This window comes from Protopterus annectens, chromosome 10.part0, assembly GCF_019279795.1.
Source record: "Protopterus annectens isolate FY-2018-M chromosome 10.part0, PAN1.0, whole genome shotgun sequence".
NCBI classification, from domain to species: Eukaryota; Metazoa; Chordata; order Ceratodontiformes; family Protopteridae; genus Protopterus; species Protopterus annectens.
The window spans coordinates 1,801,530,871-1,801,552,546 of record NC_056744.1 but is presented as its reverse complement, the minus strand read 5'-3'; the positions used below and the strand labels follow the sequence as shown (position 1 = coordinate 1,801,552,546).

The window sequence follows — 21,676 nt, the reverse complement described above, 5'->3', positions numbered from 1 at the left end:
GTTAAGATAGGAGGAGATGAGATAAAAATGGTGATGTATAACCAATCTACAGGAACGTCTCCACAAACAGATGTTATTCCTATGGAAGGTTGGGAGCTAGGAGAGAAAAAACTGATAAAAATATAGAAAGTTTTGTTTTACAGTATATTTTAAGGGGAGGAGAAGTACCAAATCTTGGATGAAAGCTGTGGTGGCTGTAATACCTAAAGAGGGTAAAGATCCATGAGATTCAGTTTCATACAGACCAATTTCAATACTAAACCATGATTATAACGTGTTTATGCTGTAATGGCTAAAATAATGGCAAAGGTGATGCCAAAATTGACAGATATGGATCAATGTGGTTTTGTGGAGGGGAGGCAAACATTTGACAACATTCATTAACAGAACACTGATGATCCAGAGGGAAGCAGAATGCAAGGAAATACCATTGTTGTTGGTGGGTCTTGATGCAGAGAAAGCATCTGACAGAGTAAGTTGGGATTTTATGAGCAGGGCAATGGAAGCATTTGCATTCCCTGATAAAATCGTATGAACTATAAGGTTGATTAGGAGGATATATGGGGGATCGGATCTACTTTACATGGTCGACTTTTCAGAAAGTCGACTTTCATATGGCCAAGACCATATGATCGACTTTCGAAAAGCCGACCATGTAAAATAAACAGAAAACACACAAACATTTACCTTTCAACTGTTAGCAGGGGGGCAAGCCCCCTTGCACCCCCTCACACCCCTCGTAACTTAAATATACCAACTCCAAGATCGCAGAGGGAAATGTTCCCATTCCTCACTGTTCGGCTATAGCGGTTCCCCATGGTCGGCTTTTCGAAAGTCGATCATATGGTCTCGGCCATATGAAAGTCGACCGTGTGAAGGGGATCTGAGGAATCGGAGGAAAAACTGGGTTCCTCTCTGATAATTTCTGCTTGAGCAGAGGACCCAGGCAGGGGTGCCCTTTTCCCCTTTGTTGTTTGCATTATATTTAGAACCACTGGCAAAGAAAATAAGGGGCTCAGAAATTCAAGGATATAATTGGCATGGTAGTCAGGAAAAGCTGGCTCTATTTACAAATTATATTATTTTATACCGGATAAAACCATTAAAGGACATTACAGTGCTGTGGAATATTTTGAGACAGTTTCAAATCTTTTTGGAATACAAAATTAATGAAGATAACACAAAGGCAATAGTGGTAAATTATGTACCCACATGAACTGGTTCAACAATATCCATATTTATGGGGACGTGATAAAATTAAATATTTAGAAGTATGAATTAGAAATGACTGGTGGCAGCTAAGGATATGTGGGAAGAGACTAAACAAAAGTAAACACAAAAACTGAGAAATTGGAAGCTCTGTTACATGAACATGGACAGTAAGACGCAAGCAGTTAAAATGTTTTTAGTTCTTTTAGTCTTATACACAAGTCAGGCATGTTTTTTTTTTTTTTTTAATCAATCAGAGAAGAAGCTGTGGATAGTAATTAATAAAGAGCTGAAGGATTTTATCTGTAAGGGGAAGATGGCACGAGTCAAGTAGGATAAGATGAGTCTTCCAAAAGAACAAGGTGGATTGGGATTACACGGTCTGAAGGGATATTTCAGAGCTACAGAAAGGTTCCTGTGCACTGCACAAGCAGAAACCTATAATTCAAAGTGAAAAGGGATGATGATGAAACAGGGGGCAGCTCAAGGAAAGACTGGGATTTTAGATGCATACTTTTAATGGAGAACAACGGAGTCTGCATGTCCTCCCTGCGGTTTGATGGGCATTCAAAAGACATGCATAAATGGGTGTGCCTTCGTTGAAGGTTGGACGTTGTGCTGGCACCTCGGCGTTCGTGAAAATCTACTGCCAAACATTAGCGGACCGGAGTTCCGCTGTGGCGACCCCTAACCAGGAAAAGCCGAAAGACAAACAACAACAACTTTTAAAGGAGAACAATAATCATACAGATTATATTCATAAAGTAGCAAACAGTATTCTAAGAATGAAGCCAACATGGGAATAAAGAAAGCAGATTTTGCAGATAGAGATGACTGCAATTAGGGATACAGACAATAGGCAAGAGGGGGCTGGAATTTATTGGAGAAAACTGGCAAAGGAATCAAAGTACTGGGAGCAAATAATTAGAAAGGTAACAGAATGGGAAAACGCCAAGAATTTATTTGGACTGCAGGTTAGAGACCACCTTCTCCATCAAGGACTGATATCACAGTATAGGCAAAGAGAATGAAATGGGGAGGGGTCCTAAACGAAAGACTAGTACTGATACAGTTTTTAATAGAATCTAGAACAGAAACTTCTGTTAAAACAGGAATAATTAGTACAGCATATGAAATATTACATGATACCTATAAGAATCAACCAGAGGAGGTTAGAAAGGATTGCAAGGGAGATCGGATAAGCAATTCACAAAGAAACAATGGGGGGGATGTATGTATGTGTCACAAATATGCAACAAAATCTAGAAGATTTAGGATTTTTGGTTGAAAATGTTTACACAGATATTTTTATACCCCAAGTAGACTGCAGAGCAAATGTTGGAGGTGTGATGAGGAAGAAAGAGGTAACTAGGAATACATTTTCTGGGAGTGCGGTGAGTTGGCGGACTTTAAAGATACCCTGCAGACTATTCCATCAGAGATACTGGGTGAGCAAATTGCTGTAACTAGGGAAATGATTTTTCTGAGCTACGATACAGAATCAGAATTGCCTAAACATTGCAGATTCTAATTATGGTGGCTGTCAAAAATGCAACTACTAGAAAATGGAATGTAGTACTACAAGTAGTGCTTATAGTAACAGAGATACAACAACTGGAAATGGAATCTTTAGAAAAGGGTAGGAGCAAATTACATAGGAAAAATGGGAATTGTAGGAACAATGCATACAGGGAAGGAATGAGGTTTAAAAGAAGGCTGGATTTGAATGAGCTATGTAATGTATGACTGACAATGGGTAGATAAGTGATGTACAATGTCTGCAGTTAGAATTATGTCAATACAGTTTGCAATGTAAAATGCTTGCAACTGAGATTATGTCAATATGGTTTGGTTTCATCTATATCAATGTATGACTGTTTCTTGTTTAAAAAAAAAAGGAATTATCAATCCAGAATATATACATTTCAATCTACCATACACTAATTATCGACCCACAATATAATTACTTTACATATAATAAATAACACACATATTTATATCTTTATTTTATGCCTCCTTTATCCCCATGTCAAAGTATGACTCCTTTATGGTATTCTAAGTCTCCTGGAGAATCGATGGAGTGATAAAAAGATCTTTATTTTCCTCACATTTCCTTCATTGGGAGGTAAATCAGTTGCATGGATTAAATAAAATGTTTTGAGTAGCAAATCATCTTTACTTGGTACAATCAGTTGGTTGGATTAAACTGAATAACTTGGGCAGTAAAATCAACTTTATTAGGTACAACCTGTCTTCAAATATAAAGGATATTTTGTTCTAACTCACTCTCATATTATTGCATTCTTCAAGAAGGATATGTTTTCAGCATGAGCATAAAATATCTTAAGTTATGATTATTATCACAGTTGTATCTGGAGGATGATGTATTGTTTTGCTTTTGATTCATTATAACACACTGGATTACGATTTAATGAAAATAGATCAGATATCTAGTAGTTTTTTAGTTTCAGGTCACTTACTGCACAACTATTAATGTGTTACTGATAAATATCACTTTACTGTTTGCCATTCATTTTAATTCTTGTTACTGAATGATTTTACCGAATCTAGTTAGCCAAACGTTCCATAGCTAAAGCAAACACAGGTGGACAGGGACAATCTTGTTTTACCCCATTCTTTATATTTATACACCGAGACAAGGAAGCCGCATTTATTTCCTTAAGCATGCTATCTGTATTTAGCATTTTTTTAATTCTTCAGAGAATCCAAAATCTTCTAATACCATAAATATTCCTAATTTAATGAAATGAAAGCACATGTTTAGATTTACAATTCAGAGTTCCTTTTTATTGCAGCCTACATAATCTAATAGCGCTGACACTTATTTTAAAGAAGTATGAGACAACAAAACCAGTTCGATCTTCTGGTTTTAATAGTGAGACATAAATTTTATTAATACTATTAATGCTCATGCTAATAACATATCCTTCTTGAAGAATGCAATAATATAAGTGCAGGTTAGAACAAAATATCTTTTATATTTGAAGACAGATTGTACCTAATAAAGTTGATTTTATGGGTCTATATCATAAGCTCGAAGTCTAAAAAGAGTGAATGCTCTTTAACAGACACAAACAGTCAAAGTCCCATAAAGCCGAAAGGCCAGAACAGCGATTTTTGTTCCAGGGAAAAAAAATTGCTGGGCCATTCTCAGGACTCTGCCGTTTCCTTCACTGTGGTGCGATCTCGAAGTTGGTATATTTAAGTGGGGGGGGGGGGTGAAGCCCCCCATTTTATGTTGCGTTTGGAATTATTTTTTTTGGGGGGGGGATAGCGATTTTTTTTCCCTGGGTGGGGGATCGCTGTCCTGTATGTTCGACCTTTTGGGATTTCAAGTATTTGGTAAGAGCATTCGCTCTTTTTGGACTTTGAGCTTATGACCCGATTTTACTGCCCAGTTATTCAGTTTAATCTATACTTAGAAGGAAAAGTGATTGATATGAATAGCATGCAGCCAGGTTTTATGTGGTTTCAGTATGTGGATGGTTAATGAATACTTCCAATATGAGGGAAATGATTATTGTTTTAGATATTGCTAAATTCATTAGTTAAAGCATGGCCTGTGTTTTGTAGTAGTACTTTATATATCTAAACCCAGGGCTTTGCCTACTTCCATTTCTTCTACTTCTGTGATATCTGGGTTTAATGTTATGGTTATACACTTTTCTGATGGCTATTCTTCAGAAAATCCACTAACACATTTCCATGTAGTAGTGATTAGTGGAATTCAGTTTTCATAACACTTTTTACATTTAAAGACTTGACATTTCTTCTTCTTCTAGTTCCATCCACCACTTTGTTTTTATGTTGTTCATTTTTGACATCATTGATCTTTTTGGCAAACTGTGTAATACTTTAGGTGTCAAAATGTATAAAGAACATTTAATCCTCCCCCCACCCCTGCCCTCTCACTCTGATTTGTGTGAGCAACACAGCCACATATCAGTTTCCTGCTCTGTGCACAAACTGTACTACTGTTCCTTCCTTCTTATTACATCCAGCTCCTGCAATATTTCAGCTCCTCTCTTTAGGCAAGGTGAGGAATCAGATGAAAGTTTACTTACTGAAAGACAGTACAAAACATTTTCAACTCCTATATTGAGTCAAAAGCCCAAAATAGTTAGCTCAGATTGATCCGAGATTGAAAAGATACTCAGTCAAGCAGTGCACGTCAGCTTCCCTCCTCACTCCTCTGTTTCAATTTACTGGCCTGCTTGCCCGTCTCCTGCTCAACTAATCCAAATGTGTCTTTTTTTTTTGCTCCTGTCTCCCATCCCCGTTTTTCAAAGCATGTCCCATTACCTCTTCCCAGGCCATGCTTGCTCCGCTCTGTGCTAATTCTGCTTCTACTTTCACCATGTGCTGCTTCCTTTGCTCTCACTGCAGCCTACAGCGATCACCATGTACACTTCCTCTCTCTGTTTCTGCTTTCGCCATGTGCTGCTTCCTTTGCTCTCACTGCAGCCTACAGCGATCACCATGTACACTTCCTCTTGCTTCTGCTTTCGCCATGTGCTGCTTCCTTTGCTCTCACTGCAGCCTGCAGCGATCACCATGTACACTTCCTCTCGTTGTTTCTGCTTTCGCCATGTGCTGCTTCCTTTGCTCTCACTGCAGCCTACAGCGATCACCATGTACACTTCCTCTCGTTGTTTCTGCTTTCGCCATGTGCTGCTTCCTTTGCTCTCAATGCAGCCTACAGCGATCACCATGTACACTTCCTCTTGTTTCCCACAACAGACCACTAATCACAAGATACATTTTCATACATCTTCACCACTCTGTCTTATTCCCCAGATATCACAACAAAGGGTTCTTCTACTAACCCCCTTACACAGTTCACCTCCTGCTTATCCAATAATGATCGACATACACAACTCTTCTCTCACTTATAGCTCACTCCTCTCCATGTACAGTTTCTTACCTTCCACTTATTCACCACTGATTACCATGCACAGTTCTTTATCTCTCCCCATCCTCCAATGCTCACCATGTACAGTCCCCCTTCCTCTCCCATTTACCCACTGTAACAATGTACAAAAGCTCACAACTCCATGTACAGAAGCTCATCACTCTATTATGCAACACAAGTCACCAGGTACAAAAGCTTGCCACTCCCACATCCACTACTAGCTCCCATATACAGAACCTTACCAATCCCATATCCACCACTGGCTCCCATATCTAGAACCTCACCAATCCTTTACCCATTACTTGTTATTTTGTACATAACCTCACCACTATCTTGTCCACGACCTGTCACCATGTACATAACCTCACCACTATCTTGTCCACTACCTGTCACCATGTACATAACCTCACCACTATCTTGTCCACTACCTGTCACCATGTACATAACCTCACCACTATCTTGTCACATAACCTCACCACTCCCTTAAGTACAACCTGTCAAAAGTACAGTTTTGTACCTACCATAAATGTAGATGTTCGAGTGTAAACACTGCTGCAGTCATTACACTTGGGTTATCCTGCCGTCAGGCGGTTCCCCAGTCGGCCCGAGTTCCAATGTCTTGGTCCGGCGTCAGTTGCTGTCACTTCTTCCCTGACGTCAGTGCACCAGGGGGATATAAGATGCAGCCGACGCCATTTTCTTCAGTTTTTCTTGCCCCAGATGTCAGGTGCCCCCAAATAGGTAGGCCTTTCCAATTGCTTGTAAAATATATAAAAGAAAAGCAAACAACCATTTTTAATTTCCAGCAAATACTCCCCTTAGGTAATAAGGGTAGATGACCTAGGTATGTATCAGAAAGTAAGAGGGGAAGGAGGGAGGATAACCTGGACTGCAGCAGTGTTTACACTCTATCATCTACATTTATGGTAGGTACAAAACTGTACTATGTTCATCATGTTACACTGCTGCAGTCATTACACTTGGGTAGAATCCCAAAGCTGAGGTAGGGAGGATGGATCTATAAAGCATTAAGGGTGGCTATAAGGCCCTGCAGCACAGCAGTGGCAAAGCCAGCTCTGGACTTGGAATATAAAGGCAAATGGTAATGTTTGGTGAAGGTATGTACAGAACTCCATGTTGCTGCTTCTAAAATATCCTTGGTAGGCACTCCTTTGAGGTAGGCAGCTGAAGTGGCTGTTGCTCTGGTGGAGTGAAATCTAATGCTGCTAGGTACAGGTTTCCCATGGTGGGTACAGCAAAAATGTATACAGTGAGCTATCCATTTTGAAATAGTCAGCTTTGAAATGGCTTTTCCCTGTGCTCCTGCAGTGTATGCTACCAATAATTGCTCAGATTTTCTGAAAGCTTTGGTTTTGTCCAAGTAGAAGTGTAACTGCCTGTGAATGTCCAAGGAATGCAGTAGTCTCTCCCCTTTGTTCTGTGGTTTTGGATAAAAAGTTGGCCAGTGAATAGTTTGGTTGAGAGCCACACTTGATACCATCTTTGGCATAAATGTAGGGTTAGTTCTTAAGGATACCCTGTCCTGGTGGAAGATGAGGAAAGGTTCCACTGCCATTAGTGCCTGTAATTCTGAAACTCTTCTTGTGATATTATTGCCAGTAGCAGAGCAGTCTTCCAAGAGATGTATTTTAATTCTGCTGCGTTAGCTGGCTCAAAAGGAGGTAAAGTTAATTTTTCCAAAACAAAGTTGAGGTCCCAAGTTGGTGTAGGTGCTCTACGGGGCGGTCTCGTGTTTTTAGTCCCTCTGAGGTACTGTTTGAGCAAAGGATTTGAAAAAATTGGTGGACCCGTGTTGTAATAAGCAGAAATGGCGGAGGCATGGATCTTGATGGATGAGAAGGAGAGGCCCTTGCCCAGCATCTCAGTTAAGTATTGAAGTATCTGAGGAATGTTTGGGACAAGAGGGTCAAGGCTGTGTGCTTGGTTCCAGGCACAGAATCTCTTCCATTTATCTGAGTAGGCTTTCCTCATGCTAGGCCTTCTGGCCTCCAGAATGACATCCATAACAGCTTGGGAGAGAGCCATTGTTTGCTTGGCTAAGGAATTTTCCATGCAGCTAGATTTAAGGTCTTTAGCTGGCTGTGAAGTATCTGATTGCTGTGTTGTGTCAACAGCTGTGGGATTTGAGGCAAAATCCAGGGTGGTTCTTGTGCTAAGTTCTTTAAGATTGGGTACCAATGCTGGCGTGGCCAGTCTGGTGCAATCAGGATCATCTTTGGCTCTTTCTGCCTGGCTTTTATTAGTACCTTCAGAAGGAGAAGTAAAGGAGGGAAGGCGTATACTTGTAGTTTTTTCCAGCTGAATGAGAGTGCATCCACTTTCCATGCTTGTGGATGGCAGCTCCTTGTGCAGAATTTCTGTAATTGGCAGTTTATTGGGGATGCAAACAGATCTATGTCTGGTCTCCCCCATTTTTGTGTTATCATTCTGAATATTTGTGGACTCTATTCCCATTCGTGGGGATCCATGATGTTTCTGCTTAGGTCGTCTGCCAGTGTGTTTTTCTCTCCTGGCAGGAATTGTGCCTTCAGATGAACTTGGTAGTTTGGAGCTGTGTTCCAGAAGGTCATGGCTCGTCTGCAGAGGAGGTAGGAGTGTGTGCCCCCTTGCTTATGTACCACATAACTGTGGTGTTGTCTGTCTTTAGTAGTAGTTGTCCTGGATGCAGCAGGTCCTTGAAAGATATAATTGCATTTTGTACAGCTAGAATCTCTTTTTGATTGATGTGAAGATGCCTTTGTTCTGTGGGCCACTCGCCCTGAATATATTTTCCTACCATGTGTGCTCCCCATGCGTAATCTGATGCATCTGTTGTCCGTGTCTGCCTGGTTGTGGATTGAGTAAAAGGCTGTCCCTTGTTGAGGTGACAAGCTTGAGCCCACCATTGAAACTCCTGCTGAAGGCAAGGAATTAGTGGAATAACTGTTTCCAAACTTTGACAGTGTTGAGGCCAAACTCACTCTAGGTACCATTGTAGTTTCCTCATATGCAGTCTGGCATATGGAATTAGTAGTATGCAAGATGCCATGTAGCCCAAGGCCTACAGAGTTGGGTCTTTGTTGTCATCAAATGAAAATACTGAGTCAGTTGTCCTTGCTTGTCTGGCGTGAGATAAGCCATCTGGGCAAGTTTAAGCTGGCACCCAGGAATACTAACTGTTGTGAGGGCACTAGTTTTGATTTCTTTTCGTTTACTGTGTACCCCAGGCAACTTAACTTTTTTATGTACGCCAGATGCTTTAGAAGAACGTCATTGCTCTCTGCTTGAATCAGGAAGTCGTCCAGGTATGGGTAAATTTGAATTCCTTTTTGCCTGCAAATTGCAATTACTGGTGCCAGGCACTTTGTGAAGACCCTGGGCGCAGTACATAAGCCAAAGGGCAGTGCAGAGAATTGATAGTGCATTGAACCAGCTAGAAATCTGAGGTATCTTCTGCAGTTTTGTCTGATAGGGACATGCAGGTATGCCTCTGAGGTCCAAAGTCACGAGCCAAGCTTTCTTGCCCAGCATGGGAAGAAGCTGCTGTAGTGTCAACATTTTGAATTTCGGAATATCCAGGTAAGTGTTCAGAGAAGAAAGGTCCAGAATGGGTCTCCATGCTTTATCCTTTCTGGGAACCAGAAAGTCTTGAGTAAAATCCTTGTCCTTGTTCCTGTGGTGGTACCTTTTGAATAGCTCTCATGTCCATGAGTGTTGTAATTTGTTTTTGAGCCTCTGCCCATTGATTTGGTGGCAGATTTGGCATTCCTTTTAACCTTGGCGGAGTGTGGAAGTGGAACCTGTAACCTTGAGATTTGATGTTAAGAACCCATTTGTCTTTGGTGATGCAATGCCAATTGTGATAGAAAAGAGCCAGTTTTCCTCCTAAGGGGGCTGCCAAAAGAGAGCTGTTTGGCAGCTGTAGTGGAAAGTCACTGAGACTGTTTTTTATAAGGTTGAGGCCTGTCTTCCCTTTCTTTCTGGCCTGGTGTACCCCATTGTCGAGGTCTGTAAGGACCTTGTGTCTGACCTCTACCTCTTGGACGTCTATATTTGCCCCTTTGATGTCTGTCTGTGACTAGAAAGGACCAATTTTTTGTTGGCCAATTTCTGCTAAAATGAGGAGGTTGAACCTGTAAGAAATCTTTGACCTTTTGCATAGATTTTGCCTTATCCTCCATCTTTTTTAATACCTCCTCTGCCTTAACTCCAAACAACACATCCCACTGCAAAGGTGCATCCAATAATTTGGCCTTAACATGATCTGGTAGCGTATGTTCTTTTAACCAAGCATGCCTTCTAATGACAGAGACTGTAACTGCTGCTCTACAGGAGGCCTCTAAGGAATCGAAACCACATTGCAAAGTATGTTTTCCCACTTGTTCAGCTGCATGCAATATATCCTGCATTTCTTTCAAATTAGGAGGATCTGAATCTGTAAGAATCTTTTGTTTCAACTGAGACATTAAAAATTGCTGATATTTTAGCATGCGAAACTGGCAATTCAAGGCTCTCATTGCTAAAGTTGCAGATGTATAAACTTTCTTTCCCCATCTGTCTAATGCTCTAGAATCTCTGTCAGAGGGGACTGGGTTTTTAGCTGATGAGGCCTTAATCCTTTTGGGTCCCTGAGAAACAGTTTCAGGATCAGCAACAGGGCTTTTGTACAGAAATTTGTGAGAGTCAGTGACTCTGTAATATCTATCTGGCTTAACTGGGGCTGGTGGTAAGGAGTCAGGGTTTAAGCTGGATTCAGTGTACACATCATCGACAATATCCAATACTGGTGAAATAGCAAGGGGTCTGTGTTGAGGCAATAAAAGGAAGTCTCTGAGCCTTTTCTTGGATTCTGAGTAATCCTGGCCTTCCCAGTGGAAATGCTCCCTCATGGTATGTAAGGTCTCCCCAAAGGAGAAGTCCTCAGGCGGAGAGGCTGATGGAATTGATTCCTCAGCATCAGAATCCTCATAAGGGGGTAAGGAATATCCTAGGTCTGAGGAAGAGTCAGAGGAAATGGACACCTGGTCGGAAGATTCATAGTCTGCATCTTGTCTGGGCCTCTTATCAGGAGGGGGATGGGACCCTCTGATCAGGGTGAACATTTGTTTCTTAGGCATGGAACCCTGCCCTGGAGAATGCTGTGTCTGTTTCTTAGCTTTTATGGGAGGCTTAGACTTAACAGAGGGTTTAATGGTTAACTGGGTAGGTCTGAAAACACCCTCTGAAGCTGTGGATTGCTCAGCTACTTTGGTTCTCTCTGTAGGATTAAGTTTGGTAATCTGAATACCAAGAGCATCCGAAGGCCCAGCCAGCTCCACGTGGGAGTCGGAGGCGGTCTGTGGTTCTATGGAAGCGGTCGTCAGGGGCTGCGTAGGCGCCTCGCTGAAAACAGGAGAACTGGCGACTGGCCTAGAAGAGGCCTCGTCATCAGTCTTGGGCCTCGGATGCCTGTCCTTGTCCTTTTTATGAATTCCTGTCATCAGAAGTTCCGACGGCATGGTATAATTAAATTTTCTGCCAAAATAATGTCGGAGAAAAATCAGACAGACATTTAACAGTGCGCTTGTAAAACTTAGCACAAAACCGACAACCAGTGACGTCGTGGTCTGGGCCTAGCAAGGAATACAATAGGAGTGGAAATCCTTATGAGGTATTTGCTTCTCACAAGAAATACAGTTATTAACTTTTACTGACATTGGTCTGAGGCAAGAAAAGGTTTCCCCAATGAGGTACTTCAGTTCTGGATTCGGAATGAAAATCTCAGGAGTCGGCCGACCGGCACTGGCAAACTGCTTCTGCTTCGGGCACCGCACGGCAAGAAAGACTGAAGAAAATGGCGTTGGCTGCATCTTATATCCCCCTGGCGCACTGACGTCAGGGAAGAAGTGACAGCAACTGACGCCGGACCAAGACTTTAGAACTCAGGCCGACTGGGGAATCGCCTGACAGCAGGATAACCCAAGTGTAACATGATGAACATCTGTACAGAATCTCACTACTCCTTTATCCACCCATGGTTACCATGTACCATTGCCTTAACTACCACGGGTCACCATTTAAAGACACCACTCCTTTATCCACCACTGGTCACTGCAGTTCTTCGTTGTCCCTTACCTCCTACTAATCTCCACACACAATTCCTTCACTGTCTTTACTCACTGTTCCATCCACCACTACTAATTAACTAGTACACTTCCTTATCTTCTGCTCTACGTTTAACAAGCTGATAAACATGTACACTTCCTCATCTTCTGCTCTACGTTTAACAAGCTGATAAACATGTACACTTCCTCATCTTCTGCTCTACGTTTAACAAGCTGATAAACATGTACACTTCATCTTCTGTTCTACGTTTAACAAGCTGATAAACATGTACACTTCCTCATCTTCTGCTCTACGGTTAATAAGCTGATAAACATGTACACTTCCTCATCTTCTGCTCTACGTTTAACAAGCTGATAAACATGTACACTTCCTCATCTTCTGCTCTACGTTTAACAAGCTGATAAACATGTACACTTCCTCATCTTCTGCTCTACGATTAACAAGCTGATAAACATGTACACTTCATCTTTTGTTCTACGTTTAACAAGCTGATAAACATGTACACTTCCTCATCTTCTGCTCTACGGTTAATAAGCTGATAAACATGTACACTTCCTCATCTTCTGCTCTACGTTTAACAAGCTGATGAACATGTACACTTCCTCATCTTCTGCTCTACGTTTAACAAGCTGATGAACATGTACACTTCATCTTCTGCTCTACGTTTAACAAGCTGATAAACATGTACACTTCCTCATCTTCTGCTCTACGTTTAACAAGCTGATAAACATGTACACGTCCTCATCTTCTACTCTACGGTTAATAAGCTGATAAATATGTACACTTCCTCATCTTCTGCTCTACGTTTAACAAGCTGATAAACATGTACACGTCCTCATCTTCTACTCTACGGTTAATAAGCTGATGAACATGTACACTTCATCTTCTGCTCTACGTTTAACAAGCTGATAAACATGTACACTTCCTCATCTTCTGCTCTACGTTTAACAAGCTGATAAACATGTACACGTCCTCATCTTCTACTCTACGGTTAATAAGCTGATAAACATGTACACTTCCTTATCTTCTGCTCTACGTTTAACAAGCTGATAAACATGTACACGTCCTCATCTTCTACTCTACGGTTAATAAGCTGATAAACATGTACACTTCCTCATCTTCTGCTCTACGTTTAACAAGCTGATGAACATGTACACTTCATCTTCTGCTCTACGTTTAACAAGCTGATAAACATGTACACTTCTGTAACAAGCCTCTAAATATGTGCACTTCCCTTTGCCTTTCCCCCACTATTATGTACACTTTGCATGGTTGAATTTTAATAAATGCATGTGACACAAATAAAACAACAAAGAATACAAAGATGAGACAGACAATGGTACCCAAAATGCTGCTGGTATTGGATGGTTTGAAGGAGATAAGCCCCTCCCCATGTCCCATGCCATGGAGAAAGTTGAATACTGTTTTGCACTAATACAAAGCACCAGAGCTATGCAACCTGAAAGCGAGAACAAAACAGAAGACAGACTGTCAGTATGTAACATAAATCACAAATAAGTGAAGAATATAAACATGTGAGGATCACAAAATGGCATCCATCACACTGTTAGTATGCTATGTTTTGCAGGGAGCAAGCCCCCTATGCCCCCCCGCACAATACTCAAACACTAAACCTTCAACACCTTAGAGAAAGTGGTGTACTGTGTTTTATAATAAGACAAAGTAATACTCCCCTCACCAAAAAAAACTGCCGAACCTCAAAATGAGAATATAACAGAAGAGAAACTGGCTTGAAAGCTTCCATCTACCAAAAAAAGATTATATTGTTCAGGCATTTCAGATCTGTAGATTCCAGTGCAATGCTTTCACTATTTTATGCTCAGCATTCTGTTCTCCTGGATTGGTGCCACAAGTAAAGCAGAGCCTCCACACTTCCTCCAAGTTCAACATTATCACCAACTCTCTCCACATTCTCCATCCCTCACTCACGGATTAACAGTATCATGATGAAGTTCAATACATGCCTGGCTACCAATCAGAAATGTGATCACTAAGTACCCAAAGTACAAGGAAATACAGACAAGTGAAGCTCTCTCTCACATCTAACAGCCTCATCCTGGAGGGCTGGGCTTTGTACCACAGCTACTTAAATATACCAAGTCTGAGATCTGCAGCTTACAGAAAAGTGAATTCAAGATATGACACTCTCAAACTTTTAGATACAAATCAAACAGATCACATAAATGCACATTAGAATGCAGATGAGAAACAAGTCACAAGTAAGCTTGGTAGCCCTGATTAACAGGTACACCTCCACATGTTGTCCCTTACTAGCATGTATATATTCTTATCTTCTCTGTCCCTCCAACATGACCACATACGTTTCTTAACTTTTAATGTGAACATGTCCTCATATTCTCTCCGTCCAGCTATCCATCGCCCTTTTTCTGTCTGTCCATGATTACCATGCACACATCAGCTGCAGATTTTACATTGTGCAGTTAATTTCTCTTAGCTGGTTTTGTGCAGCACACTTCGACTCACTTCTGCACTCTTTCTCTTCCCAAACTCTTTATTCACCTAGTCACAACCCCCTGTGGCACATTTATTTATGAAATTTTAAGTGGATAAGCAGACAGGACACAAGTGTTCCTTTTCAAGGGGGAGCCAGGAGCATTGCTGTTTGTGTGACTTTATTAGTCACACATCAGGCAAATGGAGATGAAAGGAATCGAACCCTACTCTGGACTATGGGGAAACACCTTGCATGCTTGTTTGCTCAACCAGCTGCTCACCTTCCCAAGGTACTTAAATAAAACAGTACGCTTTTTGCTCCCTTCCTTTTGTTACAATTGTAACACAACAGTCTTTTTGTCTTTACATCACCATTTTCAACTGTAAAATATTACCCCTCCACACACTATAATTGAATGTCTGGAGTTTCTCCCCATATCTTCAATGCTTACAATTGCACCATTTCTCTTTTTTAGGCTGTGGTTACAACATCTGAGACAAAAGGCATTTTCACTTTGTCCCATTTAAACAATGGAAATACATCTTACAAATGCAGAATCAGTGGAGGGTCTCCTTTACCTGCAATGATATTTTATGGTGCTTCTCCTGTAGCCGGGTTGCCAGATCCTGCAACTTACGGTTCTCCTCAATCAGCTCCTTGTTCGAGACCTTGGTGGAGTCACCCAAGAAATCAAATGTCACTGAAAACAGAAGACAGAGGCTATTCATAAAAAAAAAAAAACGTGATGACATGGTAGCATTAATACCACAGTTCCTCAAATAAAAAGTTAAAACATCAACAAAGGAAAAGCAAACCACCTGGATTTTTTCCATTTTTCAGTGGAACAGTAGTGCCTACATGAGTACATTTCCTTCATAGAGAGCAGAAAGATGTGAAACCCACACTAACTGAGATTTAAAAACACTTATGCCAAACATGAGTCAACATCTCTGACCAGTGCTTAAATATAAAGCCGACTTCTGTGCAGTAACTTTATACACTTACTGTACTCGTTATCGAGGCAGTCCCACTGACACAGATACTTTTACAGTAAAGACGCAGGAAACAACTTTATACACTTACTGTACTCGTTATCGAGGCGTTCCCACTGACACAGATACTTTTACAGTAAAGACGCAGGAAACAACTTTATACACTTACTGTACTCGTTATCGAGGCGTTCCCACTGACACAGATACTTTTACAGTAAAGTCGCAGGAAACAACTTTATACACTTACTGTACTAAGTATCGAGTGCTCCCACTGACACAGATACTTTTACAGTAAAGACGCAGGAAACAACTTTATACACTTACTGTACTCGTTATCGAGGCAGTCCCACTGACACTGATACTTTTACAGTAAAGACGCAGGAAACAATACTAAAGAGTCAATGTAACAAAATGAAATGCAAGTGCAGGAAGAGTAAACACTGTAACTACAAAACAATTAACTTCAACGTCAGTTCTAGAGTTATTGTGGCACTGGAGTTAATAATCGCAGGTAGAGAGAGAAAACAAATGCTAAAACAAATTCTCCTTTAAACTGGTAAGAAAATTATTTTAAAGCATGTGGTGGGGGTAAAATCTCTTTTGCCCAGGAAACCAATGGAATAATAAAACATGGCATATCCTGTAGATTTCCAGTAAAATGAAGAGAAAACAGAACTCAGAAATAAGGTCAGTCTATCCGTTAATATGCCTCTTCAATTTCAGGACTTTGTAACATAATAAAAGGACATGGGAAGTCAATCCATGTCCTATTGTGTATGCAAAGAACCTTAGATCAGTTGCAAAGTGCATTCCTAGCAACATCTAGTCAACTGACTACAAAATGCTAATTACAGAAGGCAGCCCCCATCCACCCAACTATTTTTCTTGCAGATGACTGCACACACCGTACACAGCACAATTCATTTTTTACATCATACAAATCACTGTGAAAATAGGGCACCTGACACAACAAACAAATTATTGTGGCCATTACCTAGTCCACTTTTAGCAATTAGCCACTTATGGCAATCTGCTTGAGGGGAACATTATGTGGATGAAAGGAGACAGCAAGCAGGTGATCCCAGGGAACTGATCACTACCACGGCTTTGTGGAGGGGCAGTGGATACTACAACAGACTGAAATAAATTACTATGACTATTTGTTGCTTTACTTTCATCATTCAGCAACAACAGAAGTATACAGAGAAAGTGGCCATCTTGGAATACAGACAAGCAGGGTGTGTGAGAAAGTCCAGTGCAGATTTATGACACACCTTGTCTAGTGTCACTGCATGTCTCAATGTACTAGTTGAGATTCATTGCCACGGCTACTATGCCTTCACTTTCTTGTTTTGAGGCCCACCTATGTGTAAAAGCAGAGAGCAATACACAGTCCATCAGAAAATAATTGATATAGATAATTTTTTGGGGGCATCATACATGTCCAAGAACATGTTGAAATGCATCAAAGTAATCATTATAAACACACATGAAATAAAACCAAAAGCCAGATCAAATTTAACAAAAAAAACTATTACTCCAATCTGCAGAACACGTTACAAAAATTTTAGACAACTCTGGGCCACCATATCCAAAATACTACACCCTGGATCAAATGGACAACCAAAACCCAACATCTACTGCTCACCAGAAGAAACAGTTAACACTTTCAACAATCATTTTATCTCTAGAATCTCTAAACTATTTCACAACCAAACTCAAAATATAATAATCTGAGTGTATCCCACTTGGGCACATCTCCCAATTCCACCAATACTCAACACTTGCTCCTTTCTACCAGTATCCACCATAACAATCAAGAAATACCTCAAAGAAATTATGCGGGCTACACTAAGTCCAGATAAAACTCCTGCTGATTTCATAAAAACAGCAGCCAACACAATTTCCTTTTTATAGTATACACACTCAAATAGGTCTATTCAGGAATCGCATGTCCCAGCCATATGGAAAAAACTCACTTCATCCAACCTCACAAGGAAGGTAACTCCAATGATATGCACAACTTTAGACTCACTGCCACTCTCTTTCATCTCTTTTGAAAATTCTTGAAAAATGCATTCATATTCAATTAATTGCTTTTATAAACAAACAACCTCCTTACCTGTGTCCAACATCATTTCAAACCTGGGCATACCACAGCTCTCAATCTTCACCAACAATACTAACCTAGCCAGGGATAAAGGCCAACTGGTTTTGGCTGTGTTTCTGGATCTGTGCAAGGCCTTCGATACAGTTTCCCATAGACTGCTTTTAAAACAACTCTCTTCACTTGGCCTACTGAACACCTCCATCAACTGGTTCTCCAGCTACCTTTCCAAGAGACTCTAGTCTGTTAAATGGATTAATTTCTACCCGTCAAAAAAAGAAGTTATGTCTTACCATAACGCGTTGTTCATCTTCATTCATTCATTACTGATGGATTCGGTTTCGAGTCGGGCCACTGTGCCAAGCTCGCATCAGCCAAAAACACTTGTGCTAAGATTAACTATACTGCCTCTCTCCCCATTACCTCAGATCAAGTTTGCCCAAGGACATAAAAGCTGAGGTTTTTTCTGCTCAGAGTACCCTAAACAGGATAAAGGACCATATCCAAAAACTCCAGGAACCTACTGGAGAGGGATGGTGGGAGCGGCGTAATGAATGAATGAAGATGAGCAACACAGATGGAACATTATGGTAAGATGTTAACTTCTTTATCTGATGTTGTTAATCTTCACTCATTCCTTACTGATGGGACAGAGTCCCTAGCTACCTAGTTTCCTGGGAAGCCCTATGGAAGAATATTCCTGAGCACCACTGAGCCAAAGGCAGCTCTCCCCTTGGAGACCAAATACAATTTATAATGATTAATAAAGGTATGTGGGGAGGCCCATGTTGCTGCTGATGCACAATCATCATCCATGGTAGCTCCACAGTGAAAACCACAGAGGTTGCCATAGATCTGGTTGAATGGTCTCTAACTTTGTTTGGCAAGGGTAATTTGCTATGGTGGTAGACAAAATATATGGAATCTCTCAACCATTTTGACAAGGTAATCAAGGAAACTGACTCTCCTACTTTAGGCCCAGAATAAGAGATAAAGAGTTGGTCGGACTTTTTAAAGGATTCTGTTCTGTCCAGGTAGAGCCATAATTGTCTGTGTACATCCAGTAAATGGAGACAGCACTGTCTGTGTACATCCAGTAAATGGAGACAGCACTCGTCTTTATTTGAAAAATTCAAGAAGAACACTGGTAAGGCAATTGTCTGATTCATGGTTAACTCTGAAATTACTTTGGGCAGGAAAGAAGGATTAGTCCGAAGCGATACTCTTGCCTTTGTGAAAGATCATGTAGGGATGTTTGACACACAAGTCCTGAAGTTCAGATATTCTTCATGCTGAAGTAATAGCCACCAGAAAGAGAGACTTTCATGAGAGAAATTTTATGTCACAATTGGCTGCAGGTTCAAAAGGGGCTTTAGTTAGTGTCTGTAACACAAGGGTGAGGTTCCAAGGCTCAAAAGGTTCTCTAACAGGGGGCCTGATGTGAGAAACCCCTTTCAGAAAGGTTTTGCAGAGGCGATGAGAAATCAAAGAGGTATCCCCAAAGCCATCGTGAAAATTGGAAATAGCAGCTAGGTGAACCTGGATCGTAGAAGCTGCTACTCCGGATTGTAATAGACCAGAGAGATAATTAAGTACATCAGGGACTGAGGCTGAACCAGGATCTATGTTACTATCACAAGCCCACAAACTAAATCTCTTCCATTTGTCCCGATACAGTTTTCTGGTGGAAGGCTTATGAGAAGCCAGAAGAATGTCATGAACAGGGGAGGAAAGATTTTTCTGCCTGGCAATTATTGGAAGTGGAGAAACTAAGCTGTCAGCTTGAGGCTGGAAAGGTTTTTGTGGAGCAGCCCTTGAGGGTGTGACAGCAATTCCAGAGAGTTGGAGCCACAATCCATGGTTTGTATACTAGATGAGGTCATAGGAAGGGAAACCAAACTTGTCGGGGCCAATAAGGAGCAATGAGGATTACTTTGCTTCTCAACCGAATTGTTTTCTTCACGAAATGCAGGATCAATGATATTGGGGGAAAGGTGTAGAGCAGTCCCGTGGGCCAATCATGTGTGAGCACGTCCCTCAGGGATTCCCCCTGAGGGGGGAATAGGGCAAAGTAGTTCCTGCACTTGTGATTTATGGGTGAGGCAAACAAGTCGCAGCAAGGCTGGCCCCAGCAATCGAATATCATCGACACCACTGAAGGATTAAGGGACCACTCACATGAGGTAGGAGAATACACTTGCTCAGTTTGTCTGCAATCACATTGGGATCCCCAGGAATGTGCGTTGCAGAAAGTAGTTGGAGGCTATCGCCCACTGCCAAATTCTCATGGCTTCCTGGCACAGAGGAGAGGATTTGGTTCCCCCTTGTTTGTTGATGTACCAGACCACTGACATGTTGTCTGTCTGAATTGCAATAGTCCCTGATGGAAGGGAGAGGTGGAATGCTTGCAAAGCTAAAGCACCACACTTAGTTCCAGGACATTGATATGCAAACTGGCCTCTGCAGATGACCAAGTGTCTTGGACCATCTGTCTCTGAAAATGCCCCCACCCCACCCAGTCAGGGAGGCGTCCGTGGTCACTGTGGCCTTGGGCTGTGGGGGAGAAAATGGTCGACTCCATAGAGATATGTCTGGCTGCATCCACCAAAGTAAGCCCTTCTTGCATAAATTCGTTAAACAAATTTAGAAAGATAACAGATGAATTAACACTGACCACTGTGTTAATAGAAGCCACTGAAGTATTCTCATACGTAGTCTTGCTAGTGGTACAATTGTTATTGTTGAAGCCATTGACCACAAGATTTGAAGGACTGCCCGAGCTCTCAGGGGAGTATCGCTTGGAACTGGGAAACTAGTCTTTCCAGTCTGTGATGAGGTAGAGAGACTGTGCAAGATAGTGTGTTCAGCATTGCCCCTATGAATTCCAAGGACTAGGCTGGGGTCAGCTGACTTTTCTCCATATTTATAGACATCTCTAAATGCTGTCCTTGTAGTAGGGTGTACTGTCATGACATTATCAGTATATGCTTGATGGGAGCGATGAGGAGCTAATTATCTAAGTATGGAAACACCAGGAATCCCTGCAGTCTCAGGTGAGCGGCTACCACTGCCATGTATTTGGTAAACACTCTGGGGGTTGTAGAGAGGCCAAAGGGCAGTGCACGAAACTGGCAGTGATTGGCTCCTAGTCAGAAGTGGAGGAATCTTCTGGATCGTTGGTCCATCTTTATGTGGTAATACGCATCCCAAACATTCAATTGTCTTTTTCCAGGAAAGGGAGGACAGACTGAACTGTGACCATCCAGAACTTTGCTTGACAAACGTGTTTAAGATACTGAGGTCCAAAATGGGTCTCCAGTCCCTTTTTTTTTTTTGGCAGTAAAAAGAACATTGCCGAGAACCCGGATCCAGTCTGGCCTGGTGGGACTATTTGGATGACTTTTTTGTAGCAGCTTTAGAACCTCTTGAGCTTCGGATTCCGTTTGACTGGGTGGAACTTCGGGAATATGTTTTGAGGTTTTTGGGTGAAGACTGAAGGGGGTGTGATAACCTCTGGTAATGATCTGCTGCACCCAGATGTCTGAGGTGATAGTTTGCCAGGCGTGTTGGTGCAGCGAGAAATGTCCCCCAACTGCTTCCAGAGGAAAGCAAACAGGCCTCTCTTCGGAAGCGCTGGTAGGGCTGGACAGAGAAAGAATCTATGGATCCCTGATTGCACAGACCCCACTGCCGCGAAAGAGGCATATTCCAGAAGAGTTACCCCCTATGCCTTGTGGGGTACACTCGCCACGTGCATCACGGAAAGAACCCTGGGACATCTTGTGCTGCATTTTCCCACTTCTCAGATTCCTAGAGAAGTATCGCTGGAGATTGGGAAAAAGGACACCTATGGC

At 41.6% G+C, this 21,676-nt stretch overlaps 1 protein-coding gene across 5 annotated transcripts in view; it reads right to left on the bottom strand.

Annotated features, from left to right (window-relative positions):
• Nucleotides 1-21,676, bottom strand: part of RNF40 (ring finger protein 40) — a 713,617-nt gene that overhangs the window by 443,768 nt on the left and 248,173 nt on the right. For all 5 annotated transcript variants that reach the window (XM_044086638.1, XM_044086641.1, XM_044086639.1 and 2 more), the window contains one exon: nt 15,302-15,423. In XM_044086638.1, the coding sequence (XP_043942573.1) occupies nt 15,302-15,423 (122 nt within the window). The remainder of the gene's footprint in view (nt 1-15,301; nt 15,424-21,676) is intronic.